This window comes from Stenella coeruleoalba (genome assembly GCF_951394435.1).
Source record: "Stenella coeruleoalba genome assembly, chromosome: 10".
Taxonomy (NCBI): domain Eukaryota; kingdom Metazoa; phylum Chordata; class Mammalia; order Artiodactyla; family Delphinidae; genus Stenella; species Stenella coeruleoalba.
This window is the reverse complement of record NC_137156.1, coordinates 23,833,569-23,851,130: the sequence shown is the minus strand read 5'-3', so window position 1 is coordinate 23,851,130 and position 17,562 is coordinate 23,833,569. Positions and strand designations below refer to the sequence as shown.

Sequence of the window (17,562 nt, the reverse complement as noted above, 5' to 3'; positions counted from 1 at the left end):
TCCTTAGTGGCAGATAGCCTTATCTGCAGCTCCCCAGCCGGCCCATCCCAGAGGATTAGTGGGTCCAGTTTCTGTATAAATTAGTGGGGCAGGGGCTCTGCAGGGGCTCCTTAGCTCCGCCGATTGAGGCCTGGGCCCAGGCTGTTGTCCTCGCAGGAGCCTGGTTAATGACAAGGAGACAGGCAGACACATTGACTGTGGACTTCTTGGATGCCTGGAGTGGGCCCTGGACACTGAAGGATTGACAGTCTCGCTCACCAATAAGTGGAACCACCAAGTTGGAGACAGACCAGGAGAAGGGGTGGTAAAGTGCGGGAATCTGGGGAAGGTATGGGGTGAGTGAGTGGAGGAGAAGAGATTTTGGACAAGAGAAAACTGAGTTGGGAAAAGGTGTCTGGAAGAGCTGGGGGCAGCTGTTGGGAGATGGGGGTCCCCACAGAGAGGGGCATGGGGACTCACAGGCACCTAGCCTCTCCTCCAGCAGCAGAACCTGGTCACTGAGAGACTCAATCCTGTCGCCTCGGCCCCACAGCTCTGCCACCTGTTCGGGCTGCAGCTCTTCTGGGGGCATGGGCAGCACTGCTCGGACCCAGGCTCCAGCCTGACTGGCCCACTACAAAGGAAGAGACACCTCAGGGTGTTGGGGGTGGGGTCTGCGACCCAGACTTGGCCCCAGGCATCTCCACTCACCTGCTCCAGCCGCTCCAGGCGCCCTCGCAGCTCGCGAATCTCCCGCCTCAGGGCACGCTCATCGTGTCCAGCCTCCCGAACTGGGACAAAGGAGCGAGCCGAGAGTGACCACTGCCCCGGCCCCGCCTCTGGTCCGGCCCTCCGCGTGCCCCACGCACCCACCCACTCACCGGCCACGCTGAGGATGCTGGCACTGGTTGGGGGCTCTGGGGCCCCTTCTCCGCAAGTGCGCCCGTCCGGGCCCAGCACCAGGCCCTGGGGGCAGCCACAGGTGAAGCTGCCTGCTGTATTGAGGCATCCGTGCGAGCAGAGAGTGACGCCAGCCCTGCATTCATCCACGTCTAGTTACCGGAAAGAGGAGGGGGCTGAGGGGGGCGGGGCGGAGGTGGGCACCACAGCGGGTAGGGAAGTTCTGGCGTCACCCCGAGGGAGGGCGAGGCAACTCACCCACGTGACAGTGCTTCCCACCCCAGCCCGGGGCGCACTCGCACTGGTCCGGCCGGACGCAGACGCCTCCGTTCTGGCAGGGCTTGGCGCAGATGGCTGCGGGCGCAGGAAGCGGGGTTCAGAACCGAGCGGAAGGCCTGGCTCTCCAGCCCGGCCGGGCGCACCTCCCCCGAGGCCTGGGAAGACCCAGCCTCACCTTCGTCACAGGTGAGCGCCCCGGGATGCCGCTTTTTCCAGCCCTGGCAGCACACGGCGTGGGTCTGCTGCACCTCCCTCCTTACCTCCCGCCAAGCCACATGGTACGTGGTCCTGGAACACAGCGCCGGGCTCTGGACATTGGCATATGGGTCCTGGCCCCGGTTCTGGGGGTTCGTTCCTCTTGAGAGACCCCAGAGCCCAGGCTCCCCACCCCTCACCTGTAGGTGCTGCAGACACGCCTTCCAGAGCAGAGAGTCAAGTAGGGCTTATACACGGGTTGGCTGTAGGACTCGTTGTAACGGAGTGGGACCACCAGCGTCTGCTTGGAGCAGACCCCCTGACTGCACCCATGCGGGGGAAAGCGAGAGGCATTGAGTGGGCCAGGCCCTGGGGAGCCAGGAGCCCCACTTCCCTTCAGGCTCCACTGAGGCCCCACCCTCCCTAAAAATGACAGCCTCCCCCCCCATTCTGAACTTTGTTTTGCCACCTGTGAAACCCCAGCCCCAGCAGGTTTCATGAAGACCTCACCCCTGGCCCTGCCCCCTCTGTTATCACCTCTCTTTGAGGGATCCACCCTTGGCCCCCTCGCCTGTCATCAGTAGCAGGAGGAATGAGAGTCCGCCTAAGACAGTGCACAGCTCAGCCCTGGACCCCATGTTTCTCCTTGACTTCAGACTCTGCCAGCTGCAGGCAAGAAGAGGTTAATGGAGGTCCTTCCCCTCTCCTGTTAACTTCTCCAGTTCCAACCCTTCCAAGAGCAGTCTGCTGGTACCCTTTAAGTGGGGCAGGACACTCATTTGCACGCTTGCACTAGCCACCAGGATTGTCTACACCCGCAGTTACATTTAACTAACACCCCCCTTCCTTTAGCACATCATGGTCCATGCAGCACCATACAAGCTCACAGCCCGACACACTCCTTCCACCTCCCCTCATGACCCTCCTGTCTCTGACGTGCCGTCTTCCATCCTAATCCTCCTACCTTCAAAATATCAGATATGCACCATTACACCCCTTTACACCTTGTACACACCCACACACCTGGAAACCCCACCTTAAACACATTCCTGCTACCCTCACGCACCCACACCACCACATACACCCTGGACCCACTCCCCTCACTCAGACAACACACCCAACTCACACTCAACTCTAAGACTCTGAGTGACCCCCAGTCTTTCCCCATTGACGTTCTCTCCCCACCTGTCTTTCCCCCTCTCCTGGAGACTTCAGGCCACCAGCCTCAGAAGCAGCAGCTCAGACTGGTGGGCGGGCTGCGCGGGCTGCAAAGGAGAGGAGGGGCGGGCCAGACAGAGCCCTCCCATTTCTGCCCCCTCCCACAAGCCTCCTCCACAGCTGGAGCTTGGTCAGTTCAGTGGGGTCCAGATCCCACTCCCTTCACCCCCCCCAGCCAAGCAAAGGGCCCCTCAGAAGTCTCTTCTCAACCCTATGAGGCCCCTTATTTTTGGAACTCCCCCAAATCAGCAGAGACTACTAGCTTTAAACACCAGCAGCACCCCTGGCCCTTGCCCTCCATCCTTCAACCCAACACAGACTAGGGAAGAACTGAGGGGCAGGAAAAGTCAGAGCTGGCAGAGAACAAAGTGGGGTCAAGTCATGGGAGAAAAGGCAAGAGCAGATGAGAAAAGAAAGAAGGGTGCGGTGGGGACTGCCCAGGGCGGTAAAGGGAAAATTGCCCCCATTTCTTGATGACATTTGTTAGGGCCTGGTGGGGGGTATGCAAAGTTGAGTCAGCCACCGCCCCCCATGCCAGAGCAGACAGGGCCTTATTGTCTCCACCAAGATTCCTTCTTTCAGGAAGAGGAGGCTCATTGTCCAGCCCCTCACCCAGCTCTGGCCTACAAAGGTCAAAAAGGGGCACAACAAATGCCTACCCTGACCCTTAGCCCCCTCGTCTAGCCTGGGGGCTGGCTGGCGCATTCCACCCATGAGGCTGGGGCCCAAACCACTAGAGCCCTGGGCTCAGCCCCCCAATCACAGGCTGGGACAGGAAGAGAATTGTCCTCAGCAGGAAAGAACCCGCAGAGAATCAGGAACCCACACAGAATGGGCATTGAGAGAGCGGAAACACCAAGGGGGTCCCACCCCAGACCAGGCATCCGGGCACCCGGGCCTCAGGCTCTCCATCCCCACCCTCCCTGGGGAGCCAGGTCTCCCTCACCTGGAAATGAGTCAAGCCAAACTGAGTAAATGGAACTTTATTTCCATAAATACAGGGGTAACACCCATTCAAGGGTAGCTAAAAGAGGGGCTGGAGCCTCAAAGAAACTGGGCTCCCCAAGGGCACCCCAATACTGAACATAGGGACTGGGGGATCCCCAAACCTGAGATGGGCCTCACGGGCCACAGATATTCCCCAACACTGACACTTCAAGAATGGAAATGTCCCCATAGGGGAGCCTCAGAACCCCACTCTCATGGGTGGTCCTTCCTGGGGGTTGGGAGGGCTCACAACAGGGGAGTTCAGACGAACAGGGAACATGGGGAAAACAGAAGCTAAAAATGTCCTGAGTGGCCTGGAAGGAGACCCCTGTGGTGGGCAGGAGCTGGATTCTGCGCCTCCGGCCAGAGTCAAGGAGCAGCCACGAGTAAACCTGGCTTCTCACTTCCCAAGCTTGGCCTTAAGAGGGTGGGGGAGCTTGCAGCGAGCCCCAAACGAGAGGACACGAGATGGCGGAAACCAGGATTTGCCTTTCACAGAAGAGCGGAGGAAGGGGCCCTGGGAGCCCTGGTTGGTGGGAGAGCGATGAGGTGGTCACGGGCACACCAAGGCCTGACATCCAAGGCTACCACTTGGTCTCTGGGCTGGGGAGTTCCTGAGGGATCCCTCAGGAGAGCCAAGGTTCAATGCAGGTCTCATAAAGGGTACGGTTGGAGTGCCAGGCCGTGTGGGAGATCCCAGCCATTGGACACCTCACTATGGCCCCCCGAGCCAGGAGAGTCTTCAACCCAAAAGAATCCCGCAGATAAACCTTCAAGGTGGGCAAAGGGGCATGGAAGAAAGACATAGGGAGGACAAAGTAAGTTCCTGCTGGTGTCCCAGACCCCCTCCCCACAGGGTGAACCTTTCAACTCCCATGTCAGTGGCAGAGAGAGCCACAGACAGCTGGGACAGTGCGTGCAGAAAGGGAAGGTAATTCCAACGAACTCACCAGTTGCTCCTCCATCTCCAAGACCGTCTCATTTGCATCATAGAAACCAAAGAAGCTACAAAAAGATTGGGGGGTAAGGGGGAGGTTATCAGGAGAGCTGGAGAAAATCAAGGTGGGCTAGGGTCCTTCAGGAACTCATGGCCTGTTGAGGACACAAGCAGCAAGGAGGACACTCAAAATACCAATATTTAACTGGGTATCATGTACCTCATGAGGTGATGCACTGAGGGTACAGCATCACTTCTGCAGAATTCCCATCAAAAATGCACAATCTGAATCTAATCATGAGGAAATAGCCAACAAATCCAAACTGAGGGACATTCTATAAAACAGCTGGCTCATACGCTTCAAAAATATCAACGTCGTGTACAAAGACCAAGAAAGTATTCCAGATTAAAAGGGACTAAAGAGACATGACAACTAAATGCAACACAGGATCCTGGGTTGGATCTTGCACTGGATTTTTTTCTATAAGGACAATTGGGAAAATTTGAATAAGGTCTACAGAGTACTGTATCAATGTTAATTTCCTGATTTTGATCATTATTGTGGATATGTAAAAGAATGTCCTGTACATAGAAAATAGACACTGACATACTGAAGTTTTCAAGGGTGAAGAGATATCATGCAACCTGCTCTCAAATGGTTCACACACATACTCCGTACATATATATATATATGTGTATATATATATATAGAGAGAGAGAGAGAGGGAGGGAGAGAGAGGATGCTAAGGTAAACTCGGTAAGATGTTAACATTTGGGAAACCTAGGTGAAGAGTATACAAGATTGCTTTGTACTACTTTGGTAATTTCTTGAGTATGAAATTATTTCAAAATAAAAAGTTCTTAAATTTTTTTTAGTTAAGAATATTTAACTGGCATGGGCACTGAGTGGACACAGGCCATAAATAACTGAACAAATGCCAGCATGGGCTATGGGAGCAAAGAGGAGAGGCTACTACCCTAGTTTTAGAGCATCAACAAAGGCTTCCCAGCGATTACCCTGGACTAAGGAAGGCTGTCCCAGGCAAATGCAACAGCAAGAGCAGCACAGAGGTAAGGCACAGCTGGGTGCGGGGGGTGCTGGGTTGGAGGCCTGGAGGCCTTGTTGAAGGGCTGGAAAGCAGTAGGGGCACAAAGACCTGGATTTTAAACTCCAGCTCTGCCACACACTCCCACTGTGTGTGGTTGATCATGTTGCTTATATTCTTGGCCCTGTATAAGAATACCTCCTTTATAGAGAGGAAGCAAAACATTGTGGTTGGGCTTCCCTGGTGGCGCAGTGGTTGGGAGTCCGCCTGCCGATGCAGGGGACACGAGTTCGTGCCCCGGTCCGGGAAGATCCCACATGCCGCGGAGCGGCTGGGCCCGTGAGCCATGGCCGCTGAGCCTGCACGTCCGGAGCCTGTGCTCCGCAATGGGAGAGGCCACAGCAGTGAGAGGCCCGCATACCAGAAAAAAAAAAAAAAAAGAAAGAAGAAAACATTGTCCTTAAGTCAGACAGCCTGACTTCACCACTTAACTAACTCTAGGAATGTAGGCAGGTTATTTAATCTCTTTGTACTTAAGTTTCCTTATATGTCAAAAGAGGATAGTAGTAATTACCCTATAGGGTTGTTGTGAGAATTAAATGAGCTTTATTTGAAAAGTACTTGGAATAATGCTTTGGGACATAAAAGGTGCTATATAACCTTGAGCCATTCTTACCTTCACAGGATTGTTTGAAATGAGATAAAAAAATAAATCCCACCTCTAACTATTAGAAGGCATGTCACTCATTCACTTAAAACCTTCCAACGTGTTCCTCTCACTCAGAATTTTCAAAAAGCAAGGGCCATGGTTGCCAGGGGTCAGGGAGGGGCAGGGATGAGGGAGTTACCGTTCTTTAAAGGGTATGGGGTTGCAATTTGGGAAGGAAAAAAAGGTTCTGGAGATAAATAGTGGTGATGCTTACACAAGAATGTGAATGGACTTGACGCCACCGAACTATACACTTAAAAATGGTAACATTTTATGTTGTGTATATTTCAGGAAAAAAGGGGGGGTGCTTACTGTGCCCCACAAAGGCTCTCTGTAACTGGCTCCCTGCTACCTCTTTCACCTCCTCTCCCACCCTCTCCATAGCTCCCTGCACTCTAGCCACATGGGCCTCCTTATTCCTCAGACCTGCCCCAGGGCCTTCGCAGGTGCTACTCCTGTCCCCTGGGTTGTTCTTCCCCCAGTTTGATGCACAACTCTTTCCCTCACTTCCTTCAGTCTCTGCTCAAATGGCAACTCTTCCAGAAGGACTTCTCTGGCCACCAGCTAATATAGGCCGTGGCCATCCTCTAATCCCTTCCCCTGCCTTATTTTATCACCACTTCATATAGATTTACATTTATTATCTGTCTCCCCCACAAGAATGTAAGCTACGTAACACCATGGACTTCTCTTTCATTTACTACTGCAGCCCCAGGACCCAGAACAGTGCCTAGGCACACAGAGTATTTGTTGAGTGACTAAGGTAGATCAGGTGACATTTCAGATCACTCATGATGATCAAAGGCAGGCACAGAGTGCCGTGAAGCCATGGATTTTCCTGAGGAATAGGATAGAGGGGATGAGCTGGAGGCTATTACAGTAGTCCAGGTAAGTAAAAGCGGTGGTAGGAAATGTGATTACATGGCATGTGGAACCATACACAGGCACCAATGTCATATTCCTGGTTTGGATACTGTGCTATAGTTACATAGGATGCAGCCATTGAGGGGAGCTTGGTGATGGATACACAGGACCTCTCTAAACTATCTTTGCAGCTTCCTACGAATCTGTAAATATTTCAAAGTTACAAGTTTTTACAAAGGGGGGTTGGTAGGGATGGAGAGCAAGCAGACTCTACCTAGTAGAGTCAGCAGGGCTTAGTGACTGGCTGCGTATAAGAGGCTAGGAGATGACTCCCAGGTTTTGGTCTTGGGTGACAAGATGAGTGGAGGGTAGGGGTATTACCCAGCGGAAGCAGCAGGCCAGTTTTAGAAATGAGATAAAGATTGGTGGGGGCTGGAGTGTCCTTAGCCAATCTTCAGGCCACACAGTCCCTTATTACCTGGACTGCCAGGGGGTAATGACACCATCATCAGGGCCCCCAATCAGCACCAGGCGGCCCACACGAAGAAAGTTCTTCCGCCAAGCTGCAGAGTGGGAAGAAGAGAGCCTGAGTCAGTCACAGGGGTCAGGCCAGGTTGGAGAGGGGAACACGGCGGGTCAGAGAAGCAGAAAATGGGACCAGGGTAGGAGCCTGGGGTCTTACCAGTGGCATTGGGATGGTCTCTTTCCCCATTGATCAGGGCCAGGAAGCTGCTGGCATTGAGGTACAAGTCATCATGGTGGGGGTCTGGGTACAAACAGCAGTTAGAAAGGTTGTCAGAGAAGCAGGGAGAAGAGGCAAGACCAGAGGCTGGAAGACCAATCTGGAGGCTAAAGTAATAGACAAGGTGAATAGTAATATAATAGTAGCCACGATAATTGTAAACATAATAGCAAACACCTTTTTCTAACACCTGCTATGAGCCAGATACTGTTCAAAGTACATTACATTCATTAATTTATTTAATCCTCATAACCACCCTATAAGGTATGTACTATATCATTATACAGATGAGGAAAATTGAGTCACAGGAAGGTTGAGTAACTTGCCCAAAGTCATGCCGCAGGGCCAGGCTTCAAACCCAAGCAGTCTGGACCCAGCAGCATCCATGGTCTTAAAAACTACACCAGGCGTTTGCAAACTATGACTCATTAGCGAAATCCAGTTCACTGCTTGTTTCTGTAAATAAATTTTATTGCCAACACAGACACACTCATTCATTTACATAAGATATATGGCTGCTTTCACATGACTGTGGCAGAACTGAGTGGTTGTGACAGAGACTACGGCCTGCAAAGCTCAAAATATTTACTGTCTTGCCCTTTAAGGATACAGTCGGCCGACCCCTGCAGCAGGCTATACTCTCTAAGGCAAATAAGGTGATACACATAAAGCATTTTGAACAGTGCCTGTTCACATAGTAAGTGCTCAATAACTGTTAAGTTATCGTTATCATTGCTGTTGGTTATGGTAGAGGTGGGAGCAGCAGGCCCTATCCTCCAGGATGCCCTTTCCATGGAGGCCCCAGTTTGGCATGTCCTACTCACCATGCCAGTAGTTACAGATGGAGAATTCCTGGCCCCAGGGGCTATAGCAGATGCGGTAGAGGTTGGACCTCATGGAGGTGGGGAACAGCCACTTCAAATAGTCCGTGTCTGGCAAGAGAACAGCAGTGCCAGCTGGTTCCAAACTTGTGCCCTCAAGACTCAGGGTCCCCCCCCCCCCATGGAGCCCACAGTGCCCACTCACCTCCATACTGTCCCATCTGTGGAGAGGAGAGAGAGATGAAAGAATCCACATTGTGGTCATCCATCACAGACAGCAGTGCCCGGCATACCAGGCCCCCTGCAGGCGGAACACCACATTGGGCAGGGACTTAGGGACAGCCGGGCCAACACTGCCCCCCGTCCGCACCCCACACACACACAGTGTACCTAAAGGAAACTGAAGCCCAGAGAAGGCACACACCGTGTCGAAACATCCACGTCATGTAAGTGACAGAGCCAGAATTCGACACTGGGCGTCCCGACTAACTGTAGGGTGCTTTTTACTGTCCCACTACCTTTTATGTCCAAGAACCATGGGTAATGGGCAAAGAAAGGGGCAGCAGTGCAGGGAGCCTCCCTCCCACTCAGGACACACACAGAGATAAGACCCAGGTACTGAGGGAAGTCAGAAAAGGAGGGCTCAAGTATCAGGGCTCTGGCTGAAGCAATGTGGCTCAAAAAAGGGAACACTAGGCAGTGTCCCTCAGATAAGGATCAAGCCTCAGATAGGGCTTAGGAGCTGGGGTGGGAGACGGTGCCTACCCTGCGAGTAGCAGATGAGATGCACCCCTTGAGGGGCCTTTGCCATGATGGGGGCCACAGCCTCTCGGAACCCTTGCACCTGTTCCCACAGGGGCCGCAAACTCTCTCTCCCATCGAAGAGATCGAGCACTGTCACCACAGTCCCAGGGTGTGTCTGTGGGAAGGGGGCAATGCCCCAACCGGGGATGGACGATGAAGCCCCTCCACACCGACCCCTGGCCAGCGCCCACATGCCTATTGTGCCCTGCTAGAACCAAGGATCTCTCGTCCCCAGACTTTCCCCACGCCAGCACCAGCTCCCCGAGGAAGTTGGCAGGCCCAGCATTCAATTCCCCATTCTCCTTCCCCAGCCTCTGTAGACGCCACCAACGCCCCACAACCGGAGGTCCCCTGCCAGACCTCGTTGATGTATTCCAGCAGGTGGCGGAAGCTGTACGAGCTGTCAAAGAGCCCATGCACCACGATGACCGGCTTGTAGGAAGCCCGATGGGGCGCGGGGGTTGCGGGCAGCAGCAGCAGCAGGAACGGCAACAGGAGCAGGAACCCCGCCGGGGGGAGCCGCAGCCCCGGGAGCCCCAGCATGCTCCCGCCTGAGAAGGGGGCGATGAGGGCCTGTGAGAGAGATGACAACACCCCCTGCCTTCCGAACAGACGCCGGCAATCAAGCGTCCCCTGCCCGTTCCCACACCAGGTCCTTGTCACAAAATATCCTACTTTTACTCTAGTCCTCTCCCCACGAACACCGCCCCCAACCACATTGTAAACGCACTGACGCTCACCCAAGCCCCGCCCCTAACTCAGCGGGGACTCTGTCCCCAGGCCAGCATCTTCCTAATGCATCATCCCAGCCAGGCAAGACGGGGGTTTTGCAAGAAAGACCCCTGAGCAGCAGCGCAGGACCCCTGGAGAGTGCAAAGGCCCACCTGGCCTGGGTCCGTGAGCCTCGCTCTGCCCGCTGTTTACTTCCCTGCAGCTTGGAACCCACGTGGGGGAGGGGAAGGGTGTAAGGAGAACGCGCGCAGGGGAATGACGGATGGGAGAGGGGAGGCTGCTCAGGGTCGCACTCAGCCGTCACGTCCGGGGCTTTCCCTACCAACCGTGCCAGTGTCCCCCGCAACGCAGGCCCGAGACTGGAGGGGCAATGGAACAATCCATTGCGCCGAAAGAGCGGGGGAGAAAATAGGTGGAGCGATCCACTTAGACCGGCGGGGAGAGGCAGAAGCAGCAAACATGTCCTGGGAATTGAAAGACTGCCTCTTCAGTCCCTGCGGCAGCAGCGACCCAAGGGTCCCATTTCCCGGCCTTGATTCGCCCTACTTCCCAATTCAGGCGTCCGGCTCCGCAAAGGAACACGGAGTTTAGTTCTCTTTCCCCAGGGAGGCGCTGGGAGAACAGACTGGGGAAAGGTAGTCCTTCGCAGTTCGCCGTCCGTCTGATGAGGGCTGAAGGTAGCCCAGGCGGACCGTACTCCTAACCCCTTCCCTCCCGCCCGCGCCGGATCTGCGTCTTACAACTCTTCATCCTGAAGTGCTTGTAGTGCCCTTGTTTCCAGAGACACGGAGAGCCCTCGAGGCCCCTCGAGGTAAAAGTGCAGCTTGGCCCAGTTTCTTCTGCCCTACTCTACTCCGGGGCCCATCTGTGACACCACCCCCGCCCCCCAGGGGCGGAGGGACCCTAGGGCAGCGCTGACTCAGGCTCGTTTGCTTTCGGATGAGTCTTTCCACCAGAGCGACTCCACAGCCCCGCCCTGAACTTGGAGCTCCTTGTGGGCGGCTCCTTACTCAGACCTTCCCACTCGGTCTGGACTTCTGAACTCCAGGCGTCCCGCACCTCTCCACCTGTGACCCCTACCGATACCCAGGTGCCCGGGTTAGGGCTTTTACTTAGCATTTAAAGACGTTTCCCTTGATTTTTTTTAAAAAAAATCGCAACTTCTCTGAATTCCTCTCTCTATTCACAAGGTCTTTGCCAGTCTAAGTCTCTCCCAATAAAACCAACTTGCGCCCCGAGCTGTGTAGAGGATGGGGTGGCGGTAGAGGGTTCGGGGCTCACGCGAACGCAAACGCCTTAGAAGCCAAGTGAGCGGTATGGGGCTGTGATCTAAATCTCTGGGGCCTGGGAATCGCCCTGGCAAGCGCCTCTCTTACAACTCTGTAGTTTCTGCCTGGAGTCAGAGGGGAGGGACAGAGCTCCGGAGAGCGACTGCCTCAGACGGGGGCCGGGAAGTACTAGTCTAAAGGGGGAGGGTGGGATGGGTAATAATGACTCCCAGTTACGTTTTTGCAAAAAGCCCAACTCTGGTCAATCTTGGCTGACTGCTGATCTTCACCCCCTATCCCCACGTACAAGCTCCCAAGATACAATAAGCAAAATAAAAAGACTGCAGTTACCGCTGTGCCCCCAGGTCGACTCAGGCAATGGCGCTGCGTCTTGGCGGGGGTGGTGGGTGGGTGGGATTTCAGGAATGGATCTGAACACTGAGGGCCCTGGAAGCTCTAAGAAGCCCAATAAGTAAAAGGGGGAAGGGGGACCAAGCACGTATTCCCAAACCGAGCTGCCAGCAATAAGCAGTTGATCCGTCCCCTCCTCCCAGCGGGCTTCAGCTCCTTCATCCTGGAGAGGAAAGGTATCTATATATCCCCCAAGCTTCCTCTTCGCCCTACACTGCAACCCCCAGCCCCCAACACACCATAGGCCTCCTACCTCTGAACTGCTATAGACCAGAGCCTCTCACTTTACCTCCCGATTCATCCCAGGCCAGGGTGGCAGGTCAAGGTCATAACCCTGGGAACTTTTCAGGTCATGGCCGGCCTCAACTCTGCACACGGTTTTTTCTCTCTCTCTATTTTGTTTTGTTTTGTTGTTTGTTTGTTTTTGGTTTTGTTTTTACGGTTCTCTCTCATACAGTCATCTCTCATACAGTCATCTCTCCTACAGAGGGGAAAACTAAGAGCCAAGGATTTGGGAGAAAATCCTGAGATCTTATAGGGACTCTGAGGGAAGCTGAGGAGGGGGAGGCCTGACTGGGTTGAACAAGATCCAGAGGGAACTGGGGTATTGAATCCACTGAGCGCCTGTTCGCTGCCTCCACAATATAATCACTACGGCCAGTCTTGGAGGGGAAGACTCTAGAGAGTTCTTTCTCCCTCCTTCCTTCCCTTAGTACCACCCGCCTTGCTTGGTCTTGCTTGCCTCCCAGTTTCCATGACAACTCCAAAGGAGCCCAAACTGGGGGCTTGAATGCCGGGGTGAGAGGAGGCGAGACGTAGTCCAAAAGCGGAGACCGAGTGCGGATGCGTCTGGAGGATTCCCCCTCCCTCGCCTCGGTCCCTTTAAGCTCCTCCCCTCCCTGCTTTCCCTCCGCCCCCCGCCGCCACAGTCTTCATCTCTCCATCTCTGCGCTGCTGCCGGCTGCGCAATCTGCGCACCCAGACTCCGGTGCGAGCCAGGGATCCTGACTCCAGACTCCGGTTGCACGGCTCCTGTCCCAGCGAGACAGCAGGCATGTCATCCGAAAAGTCAGGTAGAAAACAACAACAAAACCTCCAGCCCTCTCCAGTGTCTCCTGACTCTTCCCCCCCCCACCCCCTCCCTTACCCCTCCCTAGCGGTTGGTTCTGTTTCATTCCCCTTGTATCCAGCTCTCCACACCCCGACCCCCAACCCCCCTCCTCTTTTTATATCCCTCCCTTCTCTTCCTTTCCTCCTGCCAGTCTCAGCCTCAGTCCCTTGCCAACAACATGGGTTAGGGGGGCAGGTTGAGAGGGCGAGGGAAGTACAAGAGTGACTTAGCATCAGCCAGGTACTGCATGGATAGCATCATTGCAAGTGACAGATGGACAGATGACACTGGCTCGCGTGGAGACATCCAATGGGGAAATATGGAGAGATGATCAGATGGGGGTTGCCAGGGGGGTAAAATCCAGAGGACCCTTCTTTAATCTGTCCTAAAAGTGGTACTGAGACTCCCTAAGAGACTAGGGCACCCCCTCCCCACTGAAGGAATGGCAGAGAGGAACATGTTATCCTACCTGTGTTTATACAACTGTTGAACTGAGCACATGTTAACAGTGTTGCATGTCTACACACGTGCACACACAGGACCAGCTCGCATAGGCTAGCCCAAAGGCTGCCATAAGCCAAGGAGCATATGAATTTGGGTCTGCAGGTTAAAGCTGTGTGCCCATTGCTGAGGAAGGGAGAGGAGCAGAAGAGAGTTATGACCTCAAAACTAGATTGAAAAGCGGGGGCGGGGGGGGGAGCTGATGGCCTAGATACAACCTCTCTGCTGCCCCAAGAATGAGAGATGGCTTCTCACCCATCTCCTCTCTGTCTCTCCCATTATCTTCCTCCATCCCTGACCCTCTGTGTCTCCCCCTGCCCCTCCTTATCTCATCTGTCTTATCTCTCCCCACACCTCTGCTCACCGCCCCCAGGCCTCCCCGACTCAGTCCCTCACACCTCTCCACCACCCTACAATGCCCCCCAGCCCCCGGCCGAACCTCCCGCCCCGCCCCCACAGACAGCCCCTTCCTCGCACCATCACCACCACCACCACTACCACCAGTCTGGCACTGCCACCCTCCCGCGCTTAGGGGCTGGGGGCCTGGCTTCCGGGGCCGCCGCTCTGCGCGGTCCCTCGTCCTCCGCCACCTTGCCGAGGCCTCCGCATCACGTCCCGCCCGGCCCGGCCGCTGGGGTACCCCCATCCGGCTGCGCTACCTTGCCCCGCATGCCACCCGACCCTTACCTGCAGGAGACTCGCTTCGAGGGCCCACTACCCCCGCCGCCGCCCGCCGCCGCCGCCCCGCCCCCGCCGGCGCCCGCTCACACTGCCCAGGCCCCGGGCTTCGTGGTGCCCACGCACACTGGAGCGGTAGGCACGCTGTCACTGGGGGGCTACGTAGCCCCTGGTTACCCCTTACAGCTGCAGCCTTGCACTGCCTACGTGCCAGTCTACCCGGTGGGCGCGGTGAGTACGGGGCGGACAGGGGCCTGGGGGAAGGGGGGGATGGAACAGGACCTGGAATTGGGGACACACTGAGGGGCTGGTGGGATAGAGAAAGAGGGCCAGGGGACCAGGCGGCGTTCTGGGGCCAAGGGAGAGGAGAGACTAAGGAAAAGCTTGGGAATGGGGCGAGGCGGGGAGGGAGTGGTCTGGTGGTCAGCTGGAGTCAAAGATCAAGGCCTGGCAGGGGAAACAGCCTAAAAGTCCAGAGGAGGTTTGAAAGAAGGAAACAACCCTCTTTCTCTGCCAGACGTGGAAAGTTGGTGGGCTCAAGGAGGGTAAGAGTGACGTCTTCTCCCCACAACCTTCCTTCCACAGCCCTATGCCGGCGGGACCCCGGGGGGAACGGGAGTAACCTCCACGCTTCCCCCCCCGCCCCAAGGCCCAGGGCTGGCCCTGCTGGAGCCGAGGCGCCCGCCCCATGACTATATGCCCATCGCGGTGCTGACCACCATCTGCTGCTTCTGGCCTACGGGCATCATTGCCATCTTCAAGGCAGTGCAGGTGCGTGGGGGGGTGGGAGGGGGAGGGAATGGAGGCGGAGTATGGAGAGGAGGGCTCACTAGGTCTTCCTTAATCCCATGGAGTGCTGGACGTTTTGGGGAGCACCTCAGAGGGAGACTGAGGCGTGCGGCCGAGGTAGCAGCTCTCTGATCTGCTCTCCCCCACCCTCCCCCGCAGGTGCGCACGGCCTTGGCCCGCGGAGACATGGTGTCAGCCGAGATCGCTTCACGAGAGGCCCGGAACTTCTCCTTCATCTCCCTGGCCGTGGGCATAGCAGCCATGGTGCTCTGTACCATCCTCACCGTAGTCATCATCATTGCTGCACAGCACCACGAGAACTATTGGGATCCGTAAGGACGCCTACGGCCCGGCCCCACTCTGCGCCCCTCGACCTCCCAAGCGCGTTTTGCCGTCAAGCCGCGGATCCAGCGGGCGCCCTGCACACCCGCTTCTGGGGCCACCGGACTTGGTTACATCCTAAACTAGGCCTCTACAGAAACTCTCGCCTTGCGGGCACGCTCCGAATCCAGTTCCTCAGGAACCCCGCCAAAACCCACACTAACAGGGACGCCGCTTCCTGGGATTCCGGCCAAATGCCGGGCCCCTCAGTCGCTCCAGGCCCCCAACCCCTCTAAATACAGCGCCCCCGGCCGAACTCCCTCGGTCACTGCTCCCCAGCCTGGAAACTTGTCCCTAAAGCCCCGCCTCCTGTATAGGCTCCGCCCCGGCTCTGATAAAGCCCCGCCTCCAGGTCGGCAGGCTCCGCCTTCTTTTCTTCCCTGCGGGGTGATTCAGTCCGGTGATTGGGTTTGTGGCGCCAGGCCTCGCCCCCTTACTGACAGACTCCTCCCCTTTGCCCGGCGCGAGAGCCGAGCCCCAGGGTAGCCACGCCCCCACGCTCACTCCCACTTTTGCGAGCACAGTTCCATTTCTCCTCCACCTCATCCCCGCCTCTTTTCTTGCTAATCCCGGAACCTCTGTCTACTTTTGATTTTTTTGGAATGAGATTTGGGAGGTTACCGGTTTCAGAACCTTCACCCTGGGATGAAGATTACGTCCCCGTTCTCTGTAAATACTCCCTTCCTCCTATCCCAACTCCTGGGCGGTCGGGCAGAAGGGAACCTAGGGTACAAACCTTCCAGTGTCCGGAGGGAGCCGGTCCCTCCCCGTCCCCTCGGTAGTCCTCACCTTGTTCTGATCTGTGTGTGAGTGTGTGTGTGAATTTCTGAAAGACAATATTAAATAGATTAAGTGGATTTATCACATGCAACTCCGAAGACTGCAGCCTTGCGAAGACCCTGCTTTTTTGGTTTCCCCTTTCACCTCCCCTCATCTCCCCTTCTGGGGCATGGGGAAAGCGGGGGAAGAAAACTGACAGAGACAAAAGTGAGAGGAGACAGATTCCCAGGACACCAGACAGACAAACACAAATATGGGGGGAAGGGGCCTCCCTGGGAATCCTACTGGGGAAGACCTTGAGATCCATCCTTGGTAGGGATTTCTTTACCCAGCACACCTTTTCCACTCCTTACCAGACTGGGCTTAAGGCTTTGGAGAGGAGGGAAGATTTACAAGCAGACCCAGGGATCTATTCCCAGAACTCCAGGAAGTCAGGAGGAAAGAAGGCAGACCATTCTGAAAAAGTTGGCCAGGGGTAGGGTGGCATGGGGCAGGGAAAAATGCCATCTGCCCACAGCTGTTCCTGCTTGCAGGCTGAAGGGTGGCAGACAACTTGGATTAGCCCTACTTGGTGTGTCGTACCAGTGTAGGGAAGGCAAAGGAAGCAAAGAGCTGTGGGAGTCGGGCTGCTATAACAAAAATACCATCACTGGATGGCTTATAAAGAACAGAAATGTACTGCAAGCCTGAGATCAGGGTGCAGCACAGTCAGGTGCAGGCCCTCTTCTGGGCTGTAGACCTCTCACTGTATCCTCACTTGGCCGAAAGGGCTAGGGAGCTCTTTGGGGTCTCTTTTATAAGAGCACTAATCCCACTCATGAGGGCTCTACTCTCATGACCTAAGTACCTCCCAAAGGCCTCACCTCCTAATACCATTGTATTGCACATTAGAATTTCAATATATGAATTGGGGGAGAGGGGAGGGCACACAAACATTCTGACCAAAGCTGAGTGCCAGGGAGGAAGTCCAGAGCCTCTCAAGTCTGCCCGGGGCTAGTTGCTCTCTCCTATCCTGAGATCAACCAGGAGACCTCTTGGGGAGGGGGAGGAGACACAAGCGGTGGGCTTGGTATCTTCAGTTGTACACCTGCAGGACAGGGTCCTATCTTGTATTCCATGCAGGATACTGCTGAAACATTGTCCGAGACAGCAGGTATGAACACTGAAGCTCATGAAGTTTATAATCTAGAAGGAAAGCCATGCACTGTGATAGGAGACATGGGATGAGGATGGGATGGAGTATGGAAATCATGGGTTCTCCTTTGGATGTTTCAGGTTTCATGTGCCTTCCGGACCCAATTTCGTGAAAAAAGAACTGACATCTGCAGCTTGCACTTCCTCACTACCTACTCACTTTTCCCCTGTTGAATAGGGTGTATTGTTGTCAGAAATGTCTTTCTTTCATACACTGCTTCTTAACCCTTTGAAAT

The 17,562-nt window shown here is 55.2% G+C and overlaps 3 protein-coding genes across 11 annotated transcripts; 1 reads left to right on the top strand and 2 right to left on the bottom strand.

Annotated features, from left to right (window-relative positions):
* Positions 1-27: 27 nt before the first annotated feature.
* EGFL8 (EGF like domain multiple 8) lies at positions 28-2,789 on the bottom strand (the record flags this gene model as incomplete). 4 transcript variants are annotated; one of them, XM_079932760.1, is made up of 9 exons in its annotated part: positions 2,539-2,789; positions 1,891-2,019; positions 1,554-1,676; positions 1,334-1,446; positions 1,138-1,233; positions 861-1,031; positions 691-770; positions 460-613; positions 28-160 (listed from the first exon to the last, which is right to left on the bottom strand). In XM_079932760.1, exons 2-9 carry the CDS (start codon positions 1,989-1,991, stop codon positions 111-113), a joined length of 888 nt encoding a protein of 295 aa, XP_079788886.1. In that variant the 5' UTR covers positions 1,992-2,019; positions 2,539-2,789. The 4 variants fall into 4 exon arrangements, with proteins under 4 accessions (XP_079788886.1, XP_079788885.1, XP_079788884.1 ...); XM_079932759.1 differs by lacking the exon at positions 2,539-2,789 and having other exon boundaries at positions 1,554-2,053; XM_079932758.1 differs by lacking the exon at positions 2,539-2,789 and having other exon boundaries at positions 56-613; positions 1,554-2,053.
* Positions 2,790-3,164: 375 nt separating this feature from the next.
* On the bottom strand, positions 3,165-11,126 carry PPT2 (palmitoyl-protein thioesterase 2). Of its 6 annotated transcripts, none has more exons than XM_079932769.1 (10): positions 10,954-10,981; positions 10,536-10,677; positions 9,842-10,054; positions 9,443-9,596; positions 8,883-8,978; positions 8,681-8,788; positions 7,797-7,880; positions 7,593-7,677; positions 4,509-4,563; positions 3,165-4,328 (listed from the first exon to the last, which is right to left on the bottom strand). In XM_079932769.1, exons 3-10 carry the CDS (start codon positions 10,022-10,024, stop codon positions 4,185-4,187), a joined length of 909 nt encoding a protein of 302 aa, XP_079788895.1. In that variant the 5' UTR covers positions 10,025-10,054; positions 10,536-10,677; positions 10,954-10,981; the 3' UTR covers positions 3,165-4,184. The 6 variants fall into 6 exon arrangements, with proteins under 6 accessions (XP_079788895.1, XP_079788890.1, XP_079788894.1 ...); XM_079932764.1 differs by having other exon boundaries at positions 8,681-8,812; positions 9,842-10,032; positions 10,954-10,976; XM_079932768.1 differs by having other exon boundaries at positions 8,681-8,812; positions 10,954-10,970.
* Positions 11,127-12,873: 1,747 nt separating this feature from the next.
* PRRT1 (proline rich transmembrane protein 1) lies at positions 12,874-15,307 on the top strand (the record flags this gene model as incomplete). Its single annotated transcript, XM_079934071.1, has 4 exons — positions 12,874-12,965; positions 13,878-14,413; positions 14,768-14,953; positions 15,131-15,307. The coding sequence occupies exons 1-4, from the start codon at positions 12,947-12,949 to the stop codon at positions 15,305-15,307; spliced, it is 918 nt and encodes a 305-aa protein (XP_079790197.1). The 5' UTR covers positions 12,874-12,946.
* Positions 15,308-17,562: the final 2,255 nt, after the last annotated feature.

Bases quoted from the DNA above. Each gene is read 5' to 3' on its own strand.
- PPT2 (XM_079932764.1), bottom strand. From the start codon at position 10,674: ATGTTTGCTGCTTCTGCCTCTCCCCGCCGGTCTAAGTGGATCGCTCCA. The intron at 7,881-8,680 runs GTGAGTAGGACA...GTTTGTACCCAG, and splicing joins CATCTGTAACTACTGGCATG to ACCCCCACCATGATGACTTG. The intron at 4,564-7,592 runs GTAATAAGGGAC...ATCTTTTTGTAG, and splicing joins ATTACCCCCTGGCAGTCCAG to CTTCTTTGGTTTCTATGATG.